The sequence below is a fragment of the Salvelinus sp. IW2-2015 genome, linkage group LG4p, assembly GCF_002910315.2.
Source record: "Salvelinus sp. IW2-2015 linkage group LG4p, ASM291031v2, whole genome shotgun sequence".
In the NCBI taxonomy this organism is placed as follows: Eukaryota; Metazoa; Chordata; class Actinopteri; order Salmoniformes; family Salmonidae; genus Salvelinus; species Salvelinus sp. IW2-2015.
Window position 1 is genome coordinate 25,155,051 of NC_036841.1, and position 21,905 is coordinate 25,176,955.

At 45.0% G+C, this 21,905-nt stretch overlaps 1 protein-coding gene across 1 annotated transcript in view; it reads left to right on the plus strand.

The window, feature by feature from the left end:
• The window catches only part of LOC111960749 (chloride channel protein 2-like), a 152,399-nt gene that overhangs the window by 27,547 nt on the left and 102,947 nt on the right, over positions 1 to 21,905 (plus strand). The window contains 4 exon segments of the mRNA XM_070436986.1: positions 11,231 to 11,362; positions 12,128 to 12,256; positions 12,332 to 12,465; positions 13,106 to 13,183. Of these exon segments, the coding sequence (XP_070293087.1) occupies positions 11,231 to 11,362; positions 12,128 to 12,256; positions 12,332 to 12,465; positions 13,106 to 13,183 (473 nt within the window).

Here is a 21,905-nt window from a genome sequence, read left to right on the forward strand (position 1 = left end):
GTACTGTGAACGCCTAAGACAGCCCTACAGGGAGACAGGACGGACAGCTGATCGTCCTCGCAGTGGCAGACCATGGTTAACACCTGCACAGGATCAGTACATCCGAACATCACACCTGCGGGACAGGTACAGGATGGCAACAACAACTGCGCACAATCCCTCCATCAGTGCTCAGACTGTCCGCAATAGGCTGAGAGAGCTGGACTGAGGGCTTGTAGGCCTGTTGTAAGGCAGGTCCTCACCGGCAACAACGTCACCCATAGGCACAACCCACCGTCACTGGACCAGACAGGACTGGCAAAAAGTGCTGTTCACTGATGAGTCACGTTTTGTCTCACCAGGGGTGATGTCGGATTCGCGTTTATTGTCGAAGCAATGAGCGTTACACCGAGGCCTGTACTCTGGAACGGATCGATTTGGAAGTAGAGGGTCCGTCATGCGGTGTGTCACAGCATAATCGACTATGTTGTCTTTGCAGCAATCTCAAATCTGTGCGTTACGGAGAAATCTCCTCCCTCATGTGGTACCCTCTGCAGCTCATCTTGACATCCCAGCATAACAATGCCACCACCATACTGCTCGTTCTGTGCGTGATTTCCTGCAAAAAACATTAGAATAAACGCCTAAGACAGCCCTACAGGGAGACAGGACGGACAGCTGATCGTCCTCGCAGTGGCAGACCATGTGTAACACCTGCACAGGATCAGTACATCCGAACATCACACCTGCGGGACAGGTACAGGATGGCAACAACAACTGCGCACAATCCCTCCATCAGTGCTCAGACTGTCCGCAATAGGCTGAGAGAGGCTGGACTGAGGGCTTGTAGGCCTGTTGTAAGGCAGGTCCTCACCGGCAACAACGTCACCCATAGGCACAAACCCACCGTCACTGGACCAGACAGGACTGGCAAAAAGTGCTGTTCACTGATGAGTCACAGTTTTGTCTCACCAGGGGTGATGGTCGGATTCGCGTTTATTGTCGAAGCAATGAGCGTTACACCGAGGCCTGTACTCTGGAACGGGATCGATTTGGAAGTAGAGGGTCCGTCATGCGGTGTGTCACAGCATAATCGGACTGAGCTTGTTGTCTTTGCAGGCAATCTCAACTCTGTGCGTTACAGGGAAGACATCCTCCTCCCTCATGTGGTACCCTTCCTGCAGGCTCATCTTGACATGACCCTCCAGCATAACAATGCCACCAGCCATACTGCTCGTTCTGTGCGTGATTTCCTGCAAAACATGAATGTCAGTKTTCTGCCATGGTCAGCGAAGAGCCCGGATCTCAATCCCATTGAGCACGTTTGGGACCTGTTGGATCGGAGGGTGAGGGCTAGGGCTAGGGCCATTCCCTCCAGAAATGTCCGGGAACTTGCAGGTGCATTGGTGGAAGAGTGCGGTAACACCTCACAGCAAGAACTGGCAAATCTGAGCAGTCCATGAGGAGGAGATGCACTGCAGAACTTAGTATCTGGTATGGCCACCAGCTACATTGACTGTTACTGTTACTCCCACCTTTGTTCAGGGACACATTATTCCATTTCTGTTAGTCACATGTCTGTTGAACTTGTTCAGTTAATGTCTCAGTTGTTGGCCTCCCGGGTGGCGCAGTGGTCTAGGGCACTAGACCACGCTAGTGGTGAAGATGGGTTGTGGCTGGGTCTTCCAGCATGACAACGACCCGAAACACACAGCCAGGGCAACTAAGGAGTGGCTCCGTAAGAAGCATCTCAAGGTCCTGGAGTGGCCTAGCCAGTCTCCAGACCTAAACCCAATAGAACATCTTTGGGAGCGAGCTTAAAGTCCGTATTGCCCACGTGACAGCCCCGAAACCTGAAGTATCTGGAGAAGGTCTGTATGGAGGAGTGGGCCAAATCCCTGCTGCAGTGTGTGCAACCTGGTCAAGAACTACAGGAAACGTATGATCTCTGAATTGCAAACAAAGGTTTCTGTACCAAATATTAAGTTCTGCTTTTCTGATGTATCAAATACTTATGTCATGCAATAAAATGCAAATTAATTACTTAAAAATCATACAATGTTGATTTCTGTATTTTTGTTTTAGATTCCATCTCTCACAGTTGAAGTGTACCTATGATAAAAATTACAGACCTCTACGCTTTGTAAGTAGGAAAACCTGCAAAATCGGCAGTGTATCAAATACTTGTTCTCCCACCTGTATAAATATATATATTCGGTACTTTGCAAATCTACGTTGCCAGCTATAAGCTTGGCACACATGTATTTTGGGAGTTTCTCACATTATTCTCTACATATCCTCTCAAGCTCTGTCAGGTTGGATGGGGAGTGTTGCTGCACAGCAATTTTCAGGTCTCTTCAGAGATGTTCAAGTCCTGGCTCTGGCTAGGCCACTCAAGGACATTGAGCCTTGTCCCGAAGCCACTCTTGCGTTGTCTTGGCTGTATGCTAGTCTCCCAGTCCCATCCGTTGAAAAACATCCCCACAGCATGAGGCTGCCACCACCATGCTTCACCGTAGGGATGGTGCCAGGTTTTCCTCCAGACTTGACGCCTGGCATTTAGGCCAAAGAGTTCAATCTTGGTTTCATCAGACCAGAGAGTCTTGTTTCTCATGGTCAGAGTCCTTTAGGTGCCTTTTGGGAAAACTCCAAGCAGACTGTCATGCCTTTTACTGAGGAGTTGCTTCTGTCTGGCCACTCTACCATAAAAGGCCTGATTGGTAGAGTGCTGCAGAGATGTTTGTCCTTCTGGAAGGTTCTCCGATCTCCACAGAGGAACTCTGGTGCTCTGTCAGAGTGACCATCAGGTTCTTGGTCACCTCCCTGACCAAGGCCCTTCTCCCCCAATTGCTCAGTTTGGCCGGGTGGCCAGCTCTAGGAAGAGTTTTGGTGGTTTCAAACTTCTTCCATTTAAGAATGATAAAGGCCACTTTGTTCTTGGGGACCTTCAATGCTGCAAAAATGTTTTGGTACCCTTCCCCAGATCTGTGCCTCGACATAATCCTGTCTCGGAGCTCTACGGACAATTCCTTCAACCTCATGGCTTGGTTTTTGCTCTGACATGCACTGTCAACTGTGGGACCTTATATAGACRTGTGTGTGCCTTTYCAAATCATGTCCGATCATTTGAATTTACCACAAGTGGACTCCAATCAAGTTGTAGAAACATCTCAAGGATGATCTATGGAAACAGGTTGCACCTGAGCTTAATTTCGAGTCTCATAGCAGTGTTTGAATACTTATGTAAATAAGGTGTTTTTAGTTTATACCTTTTCAAAAAATGCTTTCGTTTTATCATTATTGGGTATTGTGTGTAGATTGAAGATTTTTATGTATTTCATCAATTTTGAAATAAGGCTGTAACTTAACAAAATGTGAAAAGTTAAGGGGTGTGAATAATTTCCGAATGCACTGTAATTAATCTCATAGGCCWAATTGTGCTGTAGAGGTATTTTTTAAATTGCACACAAATATGCTGGGTAGCCCCGTCCTATCCCTMGGGGTTCACCACTCTGAAGCGCCMCAAACCAAYACACCCCACTCAGCTTTAGGATCTTAGTGAAACATTCATTATTGGTTTTGGGTGTGTTAGGCCAAGGCCAGAGTGACAAGACTAGAATCAATGGTTCAATCATTGAAATGACAGTTATTCCCAGGTCCCAGACTGAAGCTTTGAGTCTAATCTGCTATGCTGTAGCTAATGTAGGTCTACCCATCAATTCCAGATGGAACTTTGTATCATTCACTGATGTTGTTAATATACTGCAAAATTCACCTGAGCTCCATAGACTGGTCTTCCCTGCCTGTCTGACCCTGCTGGGACCCCTATCAGCATCTGGGGCGGCAGGTAGCCTAGTGGTTAGAGCGTTGGGCTAGTAACCGAAAGGTTGCTAGATCAAATCCCCRAGATGACAAGGTAAAAATCTGTCGTTCTGCCCCTGAACAAGGCAATTAACCCACTGTTCCTAGGCCATCATTGTGAATAAGAATTTGTTCTTTAACTGACTTGCCTAGTTAAATAAAGGTTMAATAAAAAATCTGATCCTGCTAAGACATGATGAGCATATTTGTTGTATACTGACTGTGCACGGGCGATCAGACATAACTTCGGGATGAAAATATTGTATTTTTCTTGTCCCACAGATTATTTGGAGATTGTCCTCYTTCTGCTTTGTATGCGTTAGCCTACCTATTGTATTAAAAGCACATCTTTTTCACATTATTCACACACTCACAATTCACTRCTTCAACTTCAGTAGCCTACCTCTCCTAGTTTGGCGTGAGAGTTCAAGTGCGCCTAGTATGTGTGGTCTCAATGAAATAGAGTAAGCTGCATACATTGGCGGAGAATAACGTGGCAGTTAACTTAAATATGAAATTAACTTAAATATGATTAGACTGTGGAGGGTGCTCAAGCAACATGTCAAAGTGCAATCAAAAAGTTGTATAATTGAAAAGGAAAATGCACAACAAGCACATAGGTTAGGGTACTATGGTGAGTGAGGGTTAAGCCTTTTCATTTTCAATAAGCATTGATATCCCATTTATTTGTCTCCTGCCTGCAAATTGTCCTCCTTAAAGGTAGGCTATATCCTATAGGCCTTTGTAAAAGGTCAAAAGTGTCGCTGTCATCATTCTTGCTGCTKCCAGTTCWGTAGCCATACCTGCGAGATCAGGTGCACATGTGGTCTCAATTAAATAGAGTAGGCTATAGCCTATGCATAGGCAGAGAAGCACTGAACAGTTTTCCTTCCAAGGAAATATACTTCCTAAATAGGCCTATCATTCGGCTATAGTTTACTACATTGCCTAGAAATAGGCCATAAATATTGATCACCATATTTCTCCATCTGAAAAGCTTCCCACTCCTAAAAGGTATGCTACAAAAATAGCTCAAGAGAATGTGCAAGTCTCCAACTCTGCTCGCTTCAAACTACGTCTAGCATATTGGCTGCTTTAGCACAGTAATACAATATCAGGGCCATGTGAGAATCTCTGGTAATTTAGCCTATTTCTTAAGTTATTTTTATGCAATTCATATTACCTATAGGAAAAATTATTGGGACCATGGCTGGCAAGTGAAGTGTGTCACATATTCCTAAAATAACATTGCAGGCCTGCGGTTGGGTTTGGGTGGGAGTTGGACAGAAAGCCAGCGGGTGCGGTATGAAAAGCTGCGGGTGCAGRCAGGAGTGGGATGAAGAAATCAGTCCCACACAGACATCTACTSTGCACCATGACAGTGAAGCCTGTAATGTTAGAGCTGTTTATTACTGGGTCAGTGTGAAAGTAGGGAATTAGCTAGGGAAACTGACAGATCGATAATGTTACATTGCCATACTAACTAATAAAAACCCATGTTGCACTAAAAAAACGTACCATATCAATCTTCAATCGTTTGGCAAATGGTTTCATCATTTGATTCAGTTCTAGTGTGATTGAGGCAAAAAGAATAACTACATTTGCTAACTTTTGGCCAGCACTCTCGCTAACTGTATATCAACTGGCGAAAGCTAGCCAAGTTCATTTACTTCTGTTGAAACGGGACTAAACAAAGGCTGCAAAACATGTCCATACAAACAACCGCTGTTAGTAATAACAGCCACCTCATATCGCTATCTATCTGACAGAACTAGAGGCTAGAGCTGACCTGGCTGTAGTAGCTACTAGCTAGCGTAGCTTATTCATTCACCTCAGTCGAGAGGGGATGATACATTAGCTAACCTAACATGTCAGTTACAATACTAGCTCAGCACAGCAAATAAACACTAGTTTAGTTTTTTCTGTTAAGTTAAACAGCAGTTACCTTGCCAGCTACATCAGTCAACTAAAGAGTAGCCAGTTTCTGATCTGCTTTCTATTACAACTGTGAAAAAGCGCAACTCATACACACTGAATTATGCTCAACTCTCCCATGCTGGTCCAGCCAGCCTTCCAGAAGCTTTGCCTTCACACAGCCTGTCAGCCCGCTCTATGATGTCCACGTGGTCTGTCTGAACACTCCCAACAGCCTACACGACCGCTCTGAGGCGTCCGCATGGACCTAAAGCACACCGTTGCCGCTTTGTGTATCACATTGTAATGATCAAACTAGAGGGGACAAAAATGCAATTTCAGAATGTGGGGGGGACATGTCCCCCCCCCGTCCCCAGTGAAAGTTGCGTCCCTGTGTGAAGTCATGAGCTGGTTGTCTCCCCAGTGGTAAGTCGTTCCCCGTATGCTGGCGTGATGGAGGGACACAACGAGGTGTTTATCTGAGACTTATCCACCGCGTTTACATCTCATTTACATAAACATCCTCCCATCCCTTCACATCTCATTAGCATAAGGAAACAGTCTATGGGATGTTGCTGTGAGAGAGCGACAGGAGCCGGGAGGAAATAGTTGTGTTTTATAGGGGTTAGACTACAGTCAGTGGAATATGGAGATGGCTGGGGATGTACAGTATCTGCTGAATCGCTCCCTCTTTCTTCCAACTCCTGTCCCCTTGCTGTCTCCCTCAAGCACTTTTCTTTCTCCATCTTCTTCCCTCCTATCTCTTCAGTTGATATGTAAAAGTTAAAGAGCTGAGTGGTGTGGGTTGCTGTCCCGTTCTATCCTAATTCCATTAGCCGGTGGTCATATACACAGCCAAGCAGGCCTAGCTAATWRAATCTTTCTTATGTATGAGCATTTAATGTATGCACCCTACCTCTGATACGCCTTATTGGAATGACTGCAGAATGGAACATTTATAATGTAGGTTATTTTTGCTTTAGTAAACTATCACCTTGCATAAAAAATGAGATGGGTAATTTGATTGGGGTGGGTAATGTTCCGTATTCTGTCGGTACGGCGTATTCACAATTGGTGTCTTATTTTCCCTTTTGCCCATACTCATTTACTCACTGTGTTCACTCTTTCCTTTCTCTCACTTGTTTATCTTCACTCATTCATTCTCACTCAGCCATTAAGTGCTTGGCGCTGGAAGCGGACACATTCTGTATCCAAGACGACCTAAGTTAGTCTCAGCAGGTATGTGGGTGTTATTGCTAGAGCCAGAAAGAGGGAAGGAGAGAGAGAAAGTGAAAAAAATAAGGCTAAAGGATAGTCCAAGGGAGACAGGAGAGGAGATGGAGAAGTAAAGAAACTAGTGACAGAGAAGAAATGGAAAAGTAAAGTGGAAAGAGGGAGAAAGAAAGAAAAGAAAATACCAGTAAGGAGAGGAAGTCAAATACGAAGAGATAGAAGGTAGAAAAGAAAAAAGGATGAGAGTAATGAAAGAAAAGTTAAAGCTGTGGTTTGAAGAGTGATGAGATGGTGAGAAGGGAAGGGTGGAGACAGGATGGGGTGAATGAAAAAAAGAGGAGAGGGATGGAGGGAAATAGCATGCAGGTTATTGCCTGCCATAAAGAATGAAACAGGTAAGTGTTGTAAGGTGTGTACTGTGTACCCCAGGAAAACCAGTGAGTCATAGCAGCACAGACGGAGCTAACCACATTACTGCTCAGAGACCAGACAAGATTACAGCTGTTGCTGGTTGGAACACACACACTGTTAGTGAGCATTTCTCATTTGCCAAGATAATACATCCAGCTGACAGGTGTGGCATATCAAGAAGATGATTAAACAGCATAATCATTACACAGGTGTACCTTGTGCTGGGCACTCTAAAATTTGCAGTTTTGTCACCCAACACAATACCACAGATGTCTCAAGKTTTGAGGGAGTGTGCAATTGACATGCTGACTGCAGGAATGTCCACCAGAGCTGTTGCCAGAGAATGTAATGTTAATTTCTCTACTATAAGATGCCTCAAACGTTGTTTAGAGAATTTGGCAGTACATCCTACCGGCCTCACAGCCGTAGACCATGTGCAACCACACCAGCCCAGGACCTCCACATCTGGCTTCTTCACCTGCGGGATGGTCTGAGACGAGCCAGACAGCTGATGAAACTGTGGGTTTGCACAAGCGAAGAATTTCTGCACAAACTGTCAGAAACAGCCTCAGGGAAGCTCATCTGCATGCTCGTCGTTCTCACCAGGGTCTTGACCTGGCTGCAGTTCGGCATCGTAACCGACTTCAGTGGGAAACCATTCCACAGGCCACAATCAAGAGCCTCATCAACTCTATGCGAAGGAGATTTGTCATGCTGGATGAGGCAAATGGTGATCAGACCAGATACTGACTGGTTTTCTGATCCACGCCCTTACTTTTTTTTTTAAAGGTATCTGTGACCAGCAGATGCATATCTGTATTCCCAGTCGTGAAATCCACAGATTATGGCCTAATTTATTTAAATTGACTGATTTCCGTATGACCTGTAACTAAGTAAAATCGTTGAAATTGTTACGTGATGAGTTTATTTTTGTTCAGTGTACATGTACAGTACCAGTCAGAAGTTTGGACACACGTACTCATTCAAGGGTTTTCCTTTATTTTGACAATTTTCTACATTGTAGAATTGTGAAGACATAAAAACTATGAAATAACACATATGGAATAATGTGCTAAACAATTCAACATATATTTGAGATTCTTTAAAGTAGCCACCCTTTGCCTTGAGGACAGCTTTGCAGACTCTTGGCATTCTCTCAACCAGCTTCATGAGGAATGCTTTTCCAACAGTCCTGGAGGAGTTCCCACATGCTGAGCACTTGTTGGCTTCTTTTCCTTCACTCTACGCTCCAACTCATCGCAAACCATCACAATTGGGTTGAGGTTGGATGATTGTGGAAGCCAGGTCATCTGATGCAGCACTCCATCACTCTCCTTYGAAGTCAAATAGCCCTTACACAGCCTAGAGGTGTGTTTTGGGACATTGTCCTGTTGAAAAACAAATGATAGTTCCACTAAGCACAAACCAGGTGGAAAGGTGTATCGCTTCAGAATGCTGTGGTAGCCATGCTGGTTAAGTGTGCCTTGAATTCTAAATACAWCACTGACAGTGTCACCAGAAAACACCATCTCACCTACCTCTATCTCCATGCTTCATGGTGGGAACCACACATGTGGAGATCATCCGTTCACCTACTCTGCGTCATACAAAGACACGGCGGTTGGAACCAAAAATCTCAAATTTGGACTCATCAGACCAATGGACAGATTTCCACAGGTCTAATGTCCATTGCTCATGTTTCTTGGCCAAGCAAGTCTGTTCTTCTTATTGGTGTCCTTTAGTAGTTGTTTCTTTGCAGCATTCGACCATGAAGGCCTTTTCACGCAGTCTCCTCTGAACAGTTGATGTTGAGATGTCTGTTACTTGAACTATGTGAAGCATTTATTTGGGCTGCAATTTCTGAGGCTGGTAACTAATGAACTTATCTCTGCAGCAGAGGTAACTCTGGGTCTTTCTTTCTTGTGGCGGTCCTCATGAGAGACAGTTTCAACACAGCGCTTGATGGTTTTTGCGACTGCACTTGAAATGTTCAAAGTTCTTGAAATGTTCCGCATTGGCTGACCTTCATGTCTTAAAGTAATGATAGACTGCCGTTTCTCTTTGCTTATTTGAGCTGTTCTTGCCATAATATGGACTTGGTCTTTTACCAAATAGGGCTATATTCTGTATACCCCCCTACCTTGTCACAGCACAATTGATTGGCTCAAACACATTACAAAGTTAAGAAATTCCACAAATKAACTTTTAAGAAGGCACACCTGTTAATTGAAATGCATTCCAGATGACTACCTCATGAAGCTGGTTGAGAGAATGCCAAGAGTGTGCAAAGCTGTCATCAAAGCAAAGGGTGGCTACTTTGAAGAATCTCAAATATAAAATATATTTTGATTTAAAAAATTGTTTGGTTACTACATGATTCCTTGTGTTATTTCAGTTTTGATGTCTTCACTATTATTCTACAATGTAGAAAATAGTCAAAATAAAGAAAAACCATGGAATGAGTTGGTGTTTCCAAACTTTTGACTGGTACTGTATGTTTGCATGAACATGCTCTCGCACACACACATGCAAACACACACAGACAGCGGCAGGTAGCCTAGTGGTTAAGAGGATTGGGACAGTAACCAAAAGGTCACTGGTTCGAATCCCCAAGCCAACTAGATTAAAAATCTCTGTGTCCTTGAGCAAGGCACTTAACCCTAATTGCTCTTGTTAGTCGCTCTAAGAGCGTCTGCTAAATGACCATTTTTTAATGTAAACCGTGACAAACGCACACATCTCGCAAAACACTCTCACACATGCTGACTAGAGAACAGAAGGGGATCTTAGAACACAGCTGGGCCGTGGGCGAGATGATGCAACACACACAAAGTGTTTCTCACTGCTTATAAGCTGTGTGTGTGCTTGTGTGTTAGACTGTGAAGGTGTTGATTGGAGAGTGTGTAGTGTGCTAAAAACACGCATGTTGCTCTGTCGCCATCCTGCGCCACACAATATTCAATATATTGCCATGTCTGCTCCTTTCTGTCCCAAATCCACCCCTACACGTCCACTTCAAGGACCCTATTCCATTACATGTGCTATCTGCGTATTAATGATATACACCTAATTCCATGTCATCAACATTACAACCTGTTGCCCTATACAATAGCACACACAGGCCGTAATATAGAGGAGGARGAAAGTGGAGGGACAAATGGGGAGAGTAATAATACTTTAGATGAGAAGGAAAAGAAAGAGGGAGGAAGAGGGGGATACAGAAAGAAGAGCGTATATTTTATCATTTTTTATATTCTCCCTTTCATCTGACAGAATCTTGTAGTGTGGTAAAGTAGCATTAGTGTGGTTTAGTACATTGGTGAGATGAGAGAAGACTGAATAATATGACAGGGGAGCAGAGCAGGACTAATGTTAGGACAGTGTGGCGTGTTTGATGTGACAGTCCTTAAAGTAGAGAACTAGAGGGACCCCTGCTGCTAGACATCTCTTTGAGAGTGGAGAAATAAGGAAAGGAGTGAGTCGAGGGAAATAGGGGGAAGAAATGGTAGAGGAGGTAATATGTGGGGGGGGTGTATGGGAGAAAGAGCTGTGTGAATTAAACAGCCCCCATGTAAAAGGAGACTAGAGGTGTCTGTGCAAAAGTGAACATCGACGAATGGGTACTTGTGGGTGTAGGGGGTTACATTGTATGGTGGTCCTGACTCCAAGGTGGGTAATGTAGTTTTAACAATGCTTCTCTTCTCTCCTCAGTCTGTAAGATGTGTTGGTTTGTTTGTATTGTAGTTCTGACTGACTTGACTCACTGGTACTGTAGTAGTAAGTGTTGTTGTTGTCGTCTAACAGTGTGCACCTGTATCTCTCGTCCCTCCAGTCTGTACGGTGCGCTGTCAGAAGTTCCTCATCTCTCGTGTTGGTGAAGACTGGATCTTCCTCATCCTCCTGGGTCTACTGATGGCTCTGGTCAGCTGGGTGGTCGACTTCGCTATTGCCATCTGTCTACAAGGTGAGGGCGTTGGGGAGGAGGTAGACTGCTTGGTCTACTGATGGCTCTAGTCAGCTGTACTGTCCCTCTGTCTGAATCATTTAATCTGACACATCTCCTGCATGCAGCTAAAGAAGACATTAAGCCACACTCAAGATAATCTTAGGCACTGTGGTTCACGCACACACACCCGTCAAACCAGGGTGTGTGTTCATGATGAGCTGCAGTGCAGATTACTGTCTCCCAGGGCTGCATGCAAGTCCGTGTCTGTTAGATTAGCTTAAATGTGGTTTAATTTAATCTTTGCAGAATTAAAATGTGTTTGTGTGTAGCATGTATGTGTGTTCAGAAGGTGTGTGGGTGTCAATGTGCTTTATCTTGAGTCAAGCACACATTTACACACATTGCTGCAGTGTGTGTGTGTCAGATGGTAGTCTGTATGTAGAGAAAGTGAAGAGTAGTGAGCCATCTAGAAGCAAGACGCTCATCCAGACAAATCCCCCCCCCTTTCTACACACACACACTTTTGATCTCTCCATGTAAAGCAGTCATTTTTAGGAGAGGAGTCCTGCGGGTTCTACTTTGGTCAAATGTTTTGTCGCTGTACTYATGAGTAGGGCTGGGAATTGCCAGGGACCTCACAATACGATATTATCACGATACTGCCAATACCATATGTATTGCAATTCTCACGATTTCATATATTTTCTCACGATTTATATATTGGATATACTTTTACTTTCTGATTGACATCAAGTTGATATTGGTGTGTGTGTGTGTCCACAGCACAGAAGTGGATGTACGGAGGCCTGGAGAGTAATGTGTTTCTCCAGTACCTGGCCTGGGTCACCTACCCTGTGGTGCTCATCACCTTCTCAGCTGGCTTCACACAGATACTGGCCCCACAGGCCGTAGGTAAGACACACACACACACACACACACACACAAACTGACTGCACCATAGCACCATAACCCCCTCTCCCCCTCTAGGTTCAGGTATCCCAGAGATGAAGACCATTCTGAGGGGTGTAGTGCTGAAAGAATACCTCACCTTTAAAACCTTTGTGGCCAAAGTCATCGGTCTCACCTGTGCCCTGGGCAGTGGCATGCCTCTGGGCAAGGAGGTAACACTCACACACACACACTCTCTACACACAGTACACACACACACACTCTCTACACACAGTACACACACACAGTACACACACGTGCACGCGCGCTCGGTTAACATTCTTCTCACCTCTGTCTTTTGACGCACACACATCCTCTTCTCACAGTCAGGCTTGTGTGAGTTTGGGTAGTTGTCACTTGTTGCTGTCTGTTCCACTAGTTATGCAGACACACTCCATTTGACAGCCAGCAGACGCAATGTGGCATGAAGACTCCTAAATCAATCAATATATCTGTGATTCATAGGACAAGGGGTTCTTACAGTGAAGCACACAGAGGGTTGTGGTTACACATGTTCTGTGTCCCTGTCATACAGCCACACACGTTGCACTCAGGCCACCCTGTTGGTCACAGTGGAGAGGGAGGACAGTGGAGGGGGATAAGGAGAGGAGAGGGGGATGAAGGAGGGTGGAGAGGAGAGGGGGATGAAGGAGGGTGGAGAGGAGAGGGGGATGAAGGAGGGAGGAGGGGGGGATGAATACAACAGAATTTAAATCTGCTTAGGAAAGTCTTGAAAGAGCTGAGATTAATCAATGATACACTGAAGTTTTTAGGAAATCATTCACAAGTGATTCTCTCTCCCTCTCTCTCTAGGGTCCGTTTGTTCACATTGCCAGTCTGTGTGCTGCACTCCTCAGCAAATTCATGTCTCTGTTTGGTGGAATCTACGAGGTAAACCACACTTGGACACACACAAGTTACCACATTGGTATCAATGTGATCTTTCAGAAAGGAAACACCATGCAGAAATATGTTAAACCAATCATTAAGAAATTAATAATGCAAGTCTTGGCGATATATGCTCTGCTGCTTCAGGGTAGCTTAATATACACTGAACAAAAATATAAACGTAACATGTGAAGTGTTGGTCCCATTTTTCATAAGCTGAAAGAAAAGATCCCCGAATTTTTCCGTACGCACAAAAAGCTTATTTCGCTCAAATTTGGTGAACAAATTTGTTTACATCCCTGGTAGTGAGCTTTTCTCCTTTGCCAAGATAATCCATCCACCTAACAGATGTGGCATATCAAGAAGCTGATTAAACAGCCTGATCATTACACAGGTGTACCTTGTGCTGGGGGCAATAAAAGGCCACTCTAAAATGTGAAGTTTTGTCACACAACACAATGCCACAGATGTCTCAAGTTTTTAGGGAGCGTGCAATTGATATGCTGACTGCAGGAATGTCCACCAGAACCGTTGCCAGAGAATGTAATGTTCATGTCTCTACCATAAGCCGCCTCCAACGTCGTTTTAGAGAATTTGGCGCTACGTCCAACCGGCCTCTCAACATCAGACCATGTGTATGGCGTCGTGTGGGAAAGCGGTTTAATGATGTCAAAGTTGTGAACAGAGTGCCCCAAGGTGTCGGTGGGGTTATGGTATGGGCAGGCATAAGCTACAGACARCGAACACAATTGCATTTTAACGATGACAATTTGAATGCAGAGATACCATGACTAGATCCCGAGGCCCATTGTTCACATGCTATCACCTCATGTTTCAGCATGATAAAACACGGCCACATGTCACAAGGATCTGTACACAATTCCTGCAAGCTGAAAMTGTCSCAGTTCTGGCCTACATACTCACCAGACATGTCACCCATTGAACATGTTTCAGATGCTCTGGATCAAGATGTACGACAACGTGTTCAGGTTCCCGCCAATATCCAACAACTTCACACAGCAATTGAAGAGGAGTGAGACAACATTCTACAGGCCACAATCAACATCCGGATCAATTCTGTGCGAAGGAGACGTGTCGCGCTGCATGAGGCAAATGGTGGTCACACCAGATACTGACTGGTTTTCTGATCCACGCCGCTACTTTCTTTTAAGGTGTCTGTGACCAACAGATGCATATCTGTATTCCCAGTCATGTGAAATCCATAGATTACGACCTAATAAATGTATTTCAATTGACTGATTTCCTTACGTGAACTGTAACTCAGTAAAATCTTTTAAGTGTATTTTTGTTCAGTATATGAAATTAACTCCAAGCAGTGATAGCGCTAAACTATTACGCACCGCCGGGTACCCTGATGAGGTAAGATGAGCTGTCATCTTGGTACATGGAAAATATTCTACCCATCTAACTAGGCAACCGTAAGTTGTATGAACCCACCTGCCATGAACCTAGCCAACCACCTGCAATATAAATGCACTGCCAGGGGGCTTCGCTGAGGCAGGATGAGCTGTCATCTTGGTATATGAGGATATTTTACATATGCAACATAGCTACTGGACCATACGGCTGACACAATCATGATCATATAGCAATACTGCAGGAACTCATGTAGAATCAAATGTAACGTCACAGCAGCAGATGGTCATGTGCCCGCAGTGGTGACGAAGGAGCCAGAGCCGTGATGAGTTCCAGTACCTTGTCATTGGTTGCCAGCATCAATGTTGAACAGAGGTTTGCCAGGTGCCATCCGTGCTCAGCATTCAGATATCATAACATGAAAGGGAGGACAAAGCAGTGTCAGTTCTGGTGATGACGACTGATTTTCCATGCTAATTCTTTCATCTAGGGGTAGATGGGAGTATGGTTAATATGAGTGTCCATAATGCAAACAGATCACGCAAGATTAAAGGGAAGGATGATTTGGTGTATTTCAGAATGAAGAACCCATAAAAGCCATCATTCGGACCACGAAATATAAACACATTGTTGCCTTAACTTGGACTCAAACTTGTGCTATTGAGAGAGAGAGAGAGGAGAGATGCTCTTTGATGTGCATGTTGGTCACTTCTCCGTAGGCCTTGAGAGTAGCGGACAGTGGATCCTGAGCAGACTATACACCGAATGGTCCTGACACGCGGAATTAACCCAATTCCTGCTACTGGACCATGATAAAGGCAGGYTGCATTTGCCTGACTGAAATTTGGAATAGAAAAGGCATACATGGTTATATAACAGAAGACATTGTACAGATAGTCTACCTGAGCTGACAGCTATGTCAACGTACACTACATAACCAAAAGTATGTGGACACCTGCTTGTCGAACATCTCATTCCAAAATCATGGGCATTAATATAGAGTTKGCCCCACTATGCTGCTTTAACAGCCTCCACTCTTCTGGGAAGGCTTTCCACTAGATGTTTGAACATTGCTGCGTGGACTTGTTCCATTTAGCCACGAGCATTAGTGAGGTCGGGCACTGATGTTGGGCAATTAGGCCTGGCTCGCAGTCTGCGTTCCAATTCATCCTAAAGGTGTTCGAAGGGGTTGAGGTCAGGGCTCTGTGCATGCCAGTCAAGTTCTTCTACACAATCTCAACAAATCGTTTTGTATGGACCTCGCTTTGTGCACGGTGGTATTGTCATGCTGAAACAGGAAAAGGCCTTCCCCAAACTGTTGCCACAAAGTTGGAAGCACAAAATCGTCCTGAATCTCATTGTATGCTTTAGCATTAAGATTTCCCTTCACTGGAACTAAGGGGCCTAGACTGAACCATGAAAAACAGCCCCAGACCATTATTTCTACTTCACCAAACTTTACAGTTTGTGCTATGCATTTGGGCATGTAGCATTCTCCTGACACCCAGATTCATCCATTGGACTGCCAGATGGTTAAGCGTGATTCATCACTCCAGAGAACATGTTTCCACTGCTCCAGAGTCCAATGGTGGTGAACTTTACACCACTCCAGCCGACGCTTGGCATTGCGCATGGGGATCTTAGGCTTGTGTCCAGCTGCTTGGCCATAGAAACCAATTTCATGAAGCTCCCAACGAACAGTTATTTTGCTTACGTTGCTTCCAGAGTCAGTTTGGAACTCGGTAGTAAGTGTTGCAACTGAGGACAGACAATTTTTACKTGCTACGCGCTTCAGCAATTGGCAGCCCCTTTCTTTGAGCTTGTGTGGCCTACCACTTCGCGGCTGAGCCGTTGTTGCTCCTAGACGTTTTCACTTCACAACAAGAGCACTTAGTTGACTGGGGCAGCTCTAGCAGGGCAGAAATTTGACAAACTGACTTGTTGGAAAGGTGGCATCCTATGACGGTGCCAAGTTGAAGGTCACTGAGCTCATTCTACTGCCAATGTTTGTCTATGGAGATTGCATGGCTTTGTACTCAACTTTATACACTTGTCTGCAACAGGTGTGGCTGAAAAAGACGAATCCACTAATTGGAAGGGGTGTCCACATAATTTTGTATATATAGTGTATATGCTGGTAGGCCATGGAGAAGTTGGATGACCTGATAGGAAGAATAAATAAATCCAATAGATACTGAAATATGCCTGCGTATTAGTGTTTGAAACAAGCTCTTAACAGACGTTTCCATTGGGTACAATGAACGCTCGATCACCAACAGCTGATTGTGGGTGTTTAGCAAGCCCATGGCATGCTAGGTAATGCTAGTATTAACAGCCAATTCAACACGGCTTGAAGCTATAGCAAGCCTTGATTGGTCATCGCACCGCGATACAGCGCGAGCTTCCCCATTTAAGGTCCAGGGTGATTAACTGAAATCTGGGGGGAAAAGGTTACACTTAGCAGTAGTAATCATTTTAAAATGAGCTGTACTTCTTTSAAATATGTGCCAAATGATGAGACTGACCCGGGAATGTTTAGCCGGCAACAGACTGTCTCCATCCAAGTGTCACAAGACATTACGCTGCTCGACTGCTGGACAGCGCACATAGCAGTCCACAGCATTTGGCCCAGCACAATGGTGGTAGAAATTAGTCATGCTCAGCTACAGCAATCACTGTAGCAAAGTGACCTGTATCAGGGTATACGATGCCTGCGTTCCAACAATGTACAAGCATGCATGATAACTTGCGTAACTGGCTACTAGTACACTCCAAAGATATGCCTAACCTGATGCTTCATGAGCACTACAGCGAGAATGAAGATGACATAACTATTTCATAGACAACAGAAAGAATGCAAATTTATCCTGAAAGTATCAGGTCTGATATGGAGGTCCTGGATGGCAGGAAGCTTGGCCCCAGTGATGTACTGGGCCGTTCGCACTACCCTCTGTAGTGCCTTGCGGTCGGAGGCTGAGCAGTTGCCATACCAGGCAGTGATGCAACCGGTCAGGATGCTCTTGATGGTGCAGCTGTACAACTTTTTGAGGATCTGAGGACCCATGCCAAATCTTTTGTCTCCTGAAGGGGAATAGGCTTTGTTGTGCCCTCTTCACGACTGTCTTGGTATGCTTGGACCATGCTAGTTTGTTGGTGATGTGGACACCAAAGAACTTGAAGCTCAGTCTCCTCCACTACAGCCCTGTTGATGAGCATGCCCGCATTCTCAGTCCTCCTTTTCCTGTTGTCCATAATCATCTCCTTTTGTCTTGATCACATTGAGGGAGAGGTTGTTATCCTGGCACCATTCAGCCAGGTCTCTGACCTCGCTATAGGCGGTCTCATTGTTGTCGGTGATCATGCCTACCACTTGTGTCGTCGTCAAACTTAATGATGGTGTTCGAGTCGTGCCTGGCCATGCAGTCATAAGTGAACCGGGAGTACAGGAGGGGACTGAGCACGCACCCCTGAGGGGCCCCCGTGTTGAGTATCAGCGTGGCGGATGTGTTGTTACCTACYCTTACCACCTGGAGGCGGCCCGTCAGGAAGTCCAGGATCCAGTTGCAGAGGGAGGTGTTTAGTCCCAGGGTCCTTTAGTGATGAGCTTTGAGGGCACTATGGTGTTGAAAGCTGAGCTGTAGTGAATGAATAGCATTCTGACATAGGTGTTCCTTTTGTCCAAGTGGGAAAGGGCAGTGTGGATTGCAATAGAGATTGCATCATCTGTGGATCTGATGGGTTGGTATACAAATTGGAGTGGGTCTAGGGTTTCTGGGATGATGGTGTTGATGTGAACCATGACCAGCCTTTCAAAGTACTTCATGGCTACAGACGTGAGTGCTACGGGGCGGTAGTAATTTAGGCAGGTTACCTTAGTGTTCTTGGTCACAGGGACTATGGTGGTCTGCTTGAAACATGTTGGTATTACAGACTCAGTGAGGGACAGGTTGAAAATGTCAGTGAAGACACTTACCAGTTGGTCAGCGCATGCTCAGAGTACACGTCCTGGYAATCCGTCTGTACCTGCGGCCTTGTGAATGTTGACCTGTTTAAAGTTCTAACTCACATTGGCAACGGAGAGCGTGATCACGCAGTCATCCAGAAACATTGYTTCTCACTGTATATCAACACATATTAGGCTAGCGTAGGCTACTTTCTCCTATATGGATGCGGGCAGATTCTCCGTGATGGGGTGTGTAAACCGAGAGCACAGATTCTGCCTGAAGCTGGCATGGGAACTCTCAAAGTATACAATAGTCCCAATACTAATATACTAGCTAGCTAGTTGTAGCCACTATTGACTGCCAACAGTAGAGCAGCAACATGGATTGATCCTCAGTCAATGACGTCCCCTCAGCAGATAGACGTGCTACATGAGCATATTGAGCGACGCGGGCAAAGTTCACAGCTTGCGAGCATTTGCTAACAAGATTTAATATCAGAAAACAGTAGCATAACGAGTAACTGCTAGCTAAAGGAGCGTTGGTACAATAAGCATAGCATCAATTCAGCAGCAGGATTTTTTTTCACCTTTATTTAACCAGGTAGGCCAGTTGAGAACACGTTCTCATTTACAACTGGCCAAGATAAAGCAAAGCAGTGCGACAAAAACAACAACAGAGTTACACATGGGAGAGACAAACGTACAGTCAATAACACAATAGAAAAATCTGTATGCAGTGTGTGCTAATGAAGTAAGGAGGTAAGGTAATAAATAGGCCATAGTGGCGAAGTAATTACAATTTAGCAATTAACACTGGAGTGATAGATGTGCAGATGAGGATGTGCAAGTATAAATACTGGTGTGCAAAAGAGCAGAAAAACWAAAACAAATATYGGATGAGGTAGGTAGTTGGTTGGATGGATGGGCTATTTACAGATGGGCTATGTACAGCTGCAGCGATCGGTAAGCTGCTCTGACAGCTGATGCTTGAAGTTAGTGATGGAGATATAAGTCTCCAACTTTAGTGATTTTTGCAATTTTTCCAGTCATTGGCAGCAGAGAACTGGAAGGAAAGGCGGCCAAAGGAGGAATTGGCTTTGGGGATGACCAGTGAAATATACCTGCTGGAGCGCGTGCTACGGGTGGGAGTTGCTATGGTGACCTGAGCTGAGATAAGGCAGAGCTTTACCTAGCAAAGACTTATAGATGACCTGGAGCCAGTGGGTTTGGAGACGAATATGTAGTGAGGACCAACCAACAAGAGCATACAGGTCGCAGTGGTGGGTAGTATATGGGGCTTTGGTGACAAAACGGATGGCACTGTGATAGACTGCATCCAATTTGTTGAGTAGAGTGTTGGAGGCTATTTTGTAAATGACATCGCCGAAGTCAAGGCTCGGTAGGATAGTCAGTTTTACGAGGGTATGTTTGGCAGCATGAGTGAAGGAGKCTTTGTTGCGAAATAGGAAGCCAATTCTAGATTTAATTTTGTATTGGAGATGCTTAACTACTTCTCAGATAGAGTTCAGTGTGTCAAATCGGAGGGCCTTTTGTCCAGACCTCTGGCAGTCTCTATGGGGGTGCCACAGGGTTCAATTCTCGGRCCGACTCTCTTCTCTGTATATATCAATGATGTCGCTCTTGCTGCGGGTGATTCTTTGATCCACCTCTACGCAGACGACACCATTCTGGCCCTTCTTTGGACACTGTGTTAACAAACCTCCAAACGAGCTTCAATGCCATACAACACTCATTCCGTGGCCTCCAACTGCTCTTAAATGCTAGTACAACGAAAGGCATGCTCTTCAACCGATCGCTGCTCGCACCTGCCCGCCTGACTAGCATCACTACTCTGGACGGTTCGGACTTAGAATATGTGGACAATTATAAATACCTAGGTGTCTGGCTAGACTGTAAACTCTCCTTCCAGACTCATAGTAGTGAACCGGGCAAGGCAGTCATTACAGAATCCAAGACTGTTAAGTCTGCCGATAAGAATACGGTGATTGACAGAGTCGAAAGCCTTGGCCAGGTCATTGATTACTGTCTTTTATCGATGCCGGTTATGATATCGTTTAGGACCTTGAGTGTGGCTGAGGTGCACCCGTGACCACCTCGGAAACCAGGTTGCATAGCGGTGAAGGTATGGTGGGATTCGAAATGGGCAGCTTGGAGGAGGTGCTCTTATTCTCCATAGACTTTACAGTGTCCCAAAACTTTTTGAAATTAGTGCTGCAGGATGCGAATTTCTTTTTGAAAAAGCTAGACTTTGCTTTCCTAACTGACTCTGTATATTGGTTCCTGACTTCCCTGAGAAGTTGCATATTGCAGGGACTATTTGACGCTAGYGCAGTACGCCACAGGATGTTTTTGTGCTGGTCAAGGGCAGTCTGGAGTGAACCATGGGCTATATCTATATCATGCCCTTTCATTTTTTGAAAGGGCATGCTTATTCAAGATGGTGAGGAAAGCGCTTTTAAAGAACAACCAGGCATCCTCTACTGACGGGATGRGGTCAATTTCCTTCCAGGATACCCGGGCCAGGTCGATTAGAAAGGCCTGCTCGCAGAAGTGTTTTAGGGAGCGTTTGCCAGTGATGAGGGGTGGTCGTTTGACCGCAGGCCCATTACGGACGCAGGCAATGAGGCAGTGATCGCTGAGGTCCTGGTTGAAAACAGCAGAGGTGTATTTAGAGGGCAAGTTGGTCAGGATGATATCTATGAGCAGAACCGGTCAGCTTAATAGACCCTCAAATGAGGTGGGCGTGAATGTTACTAGCATCTAATTGGTGCAATCTCAGCTGAGGCGGGCACTCAGGTTCCCTTTCTGACCTGGCTTTGCTTTCCTCTTTATCCAGTATACTTGCCTTTTGTTGATATTTTACTTCCATACCCTAACTTTTTGAACAGTCCTCTCACTCATAAACATCACATTTTAAACCACAGTACATCTTATCACTATATCTATCATCTACTGTAGCCACTGATCATGCAGGCAAACCAACTACAATATGGTTGAGATACCATAGTAATTCACTGAACAGACTCCCCTCTCCCTTAAGACAGAACTGTAGGTTAGTTGTATGTGGAAAAGTTCATTTGTTTCTGTGAACTCCAAAATCAGGCCGATCGACGTGATAGGTCTGTCGGTGTTTAGGAGGAGCTGTGAGAAACACTGTTCTGATTCTCCAATCTGTTTTGTTCCTACTCCTAATCGACTGCTCATGTCTGCATCGGCTCAATACCACAGCAGGCCTGTTAGTGGGCTGGCTTGGAGAAAAACACATCACATATTACTAGTTTAGAGAATGTTTTTTCACTCTTGACTGTTCTTCTGAGTGTATGTCCAGAATATGCGTGTGCGGACACACACACACAATATACATTTAGACAAGTAATATACACA